Here is a 5,294-nt window from a genome sequence, read left to right on the forward strand (position 1 = left end):
TCGCCTAAAACTCCACACTTATCGGTCAAAAAAGGAAAATAAAAAGATATCATATTAGTAAGGGAAAAGATACTTTTAATTTAGTATATTTAGCACAACCTTCATTTCTTTTGGTTTTTAGAGACGAAAAGAGTTGGAATGCAGATACACCCTGTTACTGCTTAGCAGAACATCAAGAACACATTAACTACTTCAAAGTTTCCGAAACCTTTTCTTCGTTGGTTAAGATTAAGAATTAGTACTTCTTCAATGAGTTAATACATCTATACTTAAACAAAAAAATTAAAATAAGAATAAAAAAGACAAGGATCTCTTTACTAAAATTATTCTAATGTAGCTAATAAGAAATAAAATTTGCAGCCATGTCCATTTTTGTTAGCCAATTAATTGTACGTTTTCTAATGGTGCCATAAGAAAAGAAAAGTGTATTTGTAAAAGAGTTTTGTAATGAGAGAAAAGAAATGAATTGCAAAATAAGATAGTTTATATATATATATATATATATATATATATATATATATATATATATATATATATATATATATAGTAATATTTAACTAGAAAACTTCGTTAATTACTAGACTTCAGAAGCAGAAACTCTTCCGAAGTAAATAAAATAAGGAGCTTCCAAGTTTGTTTTTGCACAACCTTCATTTTTAGCACAACCTTAAAATAATAAATTTATGAATTTTTAGCACAACCTTAGTTTAACTGAGGAGACTAATTTAAAAGTAATATATAAATAAAACCAAAAATACCTGAAAGTTATAAACATAAGAGTAAATAGCATTACAGTGTTTCTGAGCCACACCTTACTAAAAGGTAAGAAAAATAAAACAGCTTTATACTATGCAGTAGTTACAGAATTTTCATTTTTTGTGCCAGCGAAGCATAGTAAAACAAAGCCTTATTTCAATTGCAATTGACAGTAGATTTTTATTGTGCAGTATGCATTATAGAGATAGCAAAGGTTTCAGTTTCTGAAGAGAAGTTCATGTGACAGGCAAAGGATGATAAGGAAAAGGGACCAGGTACATTTCATCTTTTCTTCTCATTGTGAGTCCAAACACCTCACTCATGTTCAATTCTTCACTTGTGATTCCACTGGGAAGTTTCCAATCAAAGTGATACAACAACATTGCAAGGGCAAGTTCAATAGTTCTCAGAGCAAATGTGCTGCCTGGGCAGATCCTTCTTCCAGCTCCAAAAGGAATGAACTCAAAATTACTTCCTTTATAGTCAATACTGCTATCTATGAATCTTTCAGGATAAAATCTCTCTGGCTCAGTCCAATAATTTGGATCTCTTCCAATTGTCCAAGCATTGATTATGACCTTGCTTTTGGCAGGTATGTGATAACCATGTATCTCACATGTTTGACCACATTCTCTTGGAAGCAAAAGAGGAGTTGGAGGGTGTAATCTCAAGGTCTCTTTGATAACTAGTTTCAAATATTTGACTTCATTGAGGGAATTTTCATCAACCATTCCCTTCTCTCCGAACGCCTCTCTCAGTTCAGATTGTGCTTTCATCATTATTCTCGGATCCTTTACCATTTCAGCCATTGCCCAATCTATGACTGTTGCTGATGTCTCACCTCCAGCAGCAAAAATATCCTGAAAAATTAATTTATAAATGGAGTAAACTACAATCATTCCCTTAAGGTTTCATCAAATTATCCTCCATACTTGTCACTTTTATCCCTATCCAAAAATCCTTTAATTATTTCAAACAGATTACACTGAAACCACCTATTATTACTCAAGAAACACATTATACCATATGCCCCTACGAGGAAGTTGATGCAAATGTTAAAGATGGACAAGAGTCATGTTCAACTCAAGAGGCCCCTGAGGACCTTAGAGTAATTCTCTGTCCAATGATATTAGGACAGTGCAAACATGCCCAAACAGTTAAAGGACAATCTACATGATGCAAAAATTATATGGCAAATGTTCCACAACTACAAAGATAAGACATAAAGGCACACACATTTATCTTAGCAATTGTACTGTAGTAACCTGTATGAGCAAGATTGTGTTCGTAAAAGAAAATCCATACCAGAATAATGGCCTTGATATTGTTTCTAGTTAAGGAAAAATCCTGCTTGCTACCATCCTCATATTGTATGAGAACATCCACAAGATCTTCTGCTTCAATCTCGTCATCTTTGGCCTTAGACTTTGTCTCCTTATGCTCACTGATAATGTTTTCCAGTATCTGATCAAGTTGTTGATGCAACCTCTCAAGCTTATGTTTCAAACCAGTGACAAGTTGCAGCCAAACAGCAGAAGGAAAGAAATCACCTATGTTGAAACCTGCAGAAAGTTTTGTGGTTTCTTTAATCACTGATATAAATTTCTCATGGTCTTTGCATTTCTTTCCAAAGGCAGACCTTGAAGCAATTGTATAAATTGATGAAAGAACAGCTTCAGTGAGGTTGATGGGGGATCCTTTATGCGCATCTATCCATTTGACAAGATTGAAGACATCCTCTTCTCTGATTGGCTGGTATGAATTGACACGTTTTAGGCTTAAAAGCTCCAATGTGCAAATTTTTCTTAACTGCCTCCAATAATTTCCATAAGGAGCAAAGGCTATGCTTGTGCAGTTGTAACTGATTACATCAATAGCTAGGACTTTAGGCCTTGTGGCAAAGTTAATATCATGGGTTTTCATCACTTCCTTAGCACACTCAGGGGATGAAATGACAATGGTAGAAACCTCTCCAAGTTGAAGATGCATCAAGGGTCCATATTTTAAGGCCAGGTCTCTTAATTTTCTATGGGGCTGAGAGCATAAAAGATTATGTATATTACCTATGATAGGTAGCTTTCTAGGTCCATCCGGCATCTTACGAGATGTTTCCTCAGCTTTTGTGTTTCCTATTTTTCTCAGTATGATACTTACGAAGATGAAGAAGAAAAGACCAGAAACGTAGAGGACTAATTCAACCATGGAAAGATGTGTAGTGTTATGATCCTTCTGTCCCTTTATATACACACCACGTTTGCTTAATATATGTATGTAGTGATACATTTGTTTATTATTAATGTTTTTTCATATCATAAATGTCTTATCACATGCAATTAAACTAATAACAGAAGGAAACCAAATGGCTCTATCCTCTCTTGTCTTGTCGGTTCTTTCATTAAATTTAATTCCTTTTGATTAATCAAAATCGATTTTAATCTTGGTATAAGTTTGGTATTATTCTTTCATAAAATTTAAAACTTTACGAATTTTAAATTATTTATTTAAATAAATATTTTAAATCCTAGGTCATTAGACTTTTAAAATTTAATAGTCAAATTCAACTACTTAAAAATTTAAAATCACTTGTATATAAAAATAAAATCAATTAAAATCAGCTACAAAATATTATCAATATTGATTTTTTTTTTAAACTTTTAACAATTATTTGATATATTAATAATTCTTTTAATTTGATGGTAATTGAAATATTTAACCAAACAAAAAAAATTAAAACTCATTAAATTTGAATTTTCTTATGCAAACAAAATATTTGAAAAATAAAAAAATTTAAATGAAATTAATTTAAATTTAATAAAATTGAATGTTTTGAAATTGAGAAATTCTTATCCAAACACAATATTAGAGTATTCTTAAATCTAAGAGATATTCTTACAAGAAAAGAAAAAGGAAAGGAGAAGTTGAGTCATGTTAAAAAATGCAGATTTCTATTGTTGGTCTGAACCTAGTAGTATCTGTCTGTTTATATTTGTTTATGCAGACATTAGTCAGCATTCCAAAAATAGTTGCTGAATGAGTTTAACGGTACAAGGATGTCATTTTCTTCAGCTCATAGATTACTTCTTTTAATCGCCCAATGACAACAAATACATGATTAAAACAATGAAGAAAGCTCGTGAGTTTCAGTATCATTTTTTGTATTTGAAATTTCTCAGGAACCATGACACATTTTGAAGAAGAGAAGCAGATTAAAGTTGAAATCTCTCCAGAATTTTAATGGTTAGTAGACACTTATCAAGTTCTCTTCTTTTATTTCATGTATCTCAAACTACTATAAATAATGAAAACTTACGAGAGGGGTAAACAAACTCTATCATTAATTCATTCTAATTTATTGGTATTTTTCTCAATTAATGTACATAACAACTATCGGTTTAAAAATGTTATCACTTTGGTACTTTACTACGTCACTATCTTTTACTAAAATGTTTCAGTTATACATTTGTTTCCGTACATTTTTTTTTCTTTTTAACCCGTTACACAAATTTTGAAATTTCGAAATTTTAACTAAATTAATGAGGTTCATAATATTCTAAAATTTAAAATCTTTTAATTATTTATCTAAACAGAACATTTTATTATAAGATATTTCAAATTGTAAAAATAAATTACCATATTAAAATTTCATATCCAAATCTAGTTAAAAGTTATCATAACATATTGAGAGTAATGATTCACTATGAAAAGAGAATAGAAAAAGAAAAATATTGGATATGATGCCAAATACAAAACAGAAAACATAAGTCTCTAAATATCTGAAAATTTTTTAAACATTAATTATATTTCAACCACCTTTATGATAAATTGGGGGTTTTTTTATTTGGTTGGTATACCTCCATAATCAAACATGTGGCTAAATCTCTTAATTTTGTTTGTGCTAGAGGTCTCAATCTCACAACAGGTTGTGCATGTGATCAGTATTTTTCTATTAGCTTATTATTAATTGTGTATATATTTCTGTTGTCCTATAAAAACTTCGGATTAAATTCCAAAACAGTTCAATTGAACCACCTTATCCTGTTATCTTTTGACACATTATACTGTAAAATTTGTAAGTTATCATAGGTTAGTAATCTGCAAAACATTTATTACAAAATACATATGTTTAATCCTGTAACAATTAACTATGAAAAAAAATTGTTGTCATTATTTTCTAACAAAAGTATTATTTCTTATGTTTAATTGTAATATTGTCATCTTTTTTATATTAGCTTTCTAGGTCCATAGGTCATCTTACAAGATGGTTCCTCAGTTTTCTTATTTGTGTTTTTTATTTTTCTTACTATGAGGCTTACGAAGATAAAGAAGAAAAGAGCTGAAACGCAGAGCACTAATTCAGCCATGGAAGCTTTGAAGAAGAGCAAATTACATAGTTGAAATCTAATATTAGTTTGAAGCTAATAGACTCTTATAGACACTAATCAGCGTTTCACCAATAGTATGTACATATTGATTTATGTGTGTACGTTTATTTTTAAATTTTGGGGGTGGTGTTGATTTTTCCTAATCCAGAAGTCCCA

General features: G+C 30.4%; 1 protein-coding gene across 1 annotated transcript; it reads right to left on the reverse strand.

Annotated features, from left to right (window-relative positions):
- Positions 1 to 721: 721 nt before the first annotated feature.
- Positions 722 to 2,987, reverse strand: LOC108343865 (cytochrome P450 71D9). The gene is made up of 2 exons (XM_017582280.2): positions 2,062 to 2,987; positions 722 to 1,616 (listed from the first exon to the last, which is right to left on the reverse strand). The coding sequence occupies exons 1-2, from the start codon at positions 2,956 to 2,958 to the stop codon at positions 993 to 995; spliced, it is 1,521 nt and encodes a 506-aa protein (XP_017437769.1). The 5' UTR covers positions 2,959 to 2,987; the 3' UTR covers positions 722 to 992.
- Between the last annotated feature and the right edge of the window lie 2,307 nt (positions 2,988 to 5,294).

The sequence above is a fragment of the Vigna angularis genome, chromosome 6 (assembly GCF_016808095.1).
Source record: "Vigna angularis cultivar LongXiaoDou No.4 chromosome 6, ASM1680809v1, whole genome shotgun sequence".
Taxonomy (NCBI): domain Eukaryota; kingdom Viridiplantae; phylum Streptophyta; class Magnoliopsida; order Fabales; family Fabaceae; genus Vigna; species Vigna angularis.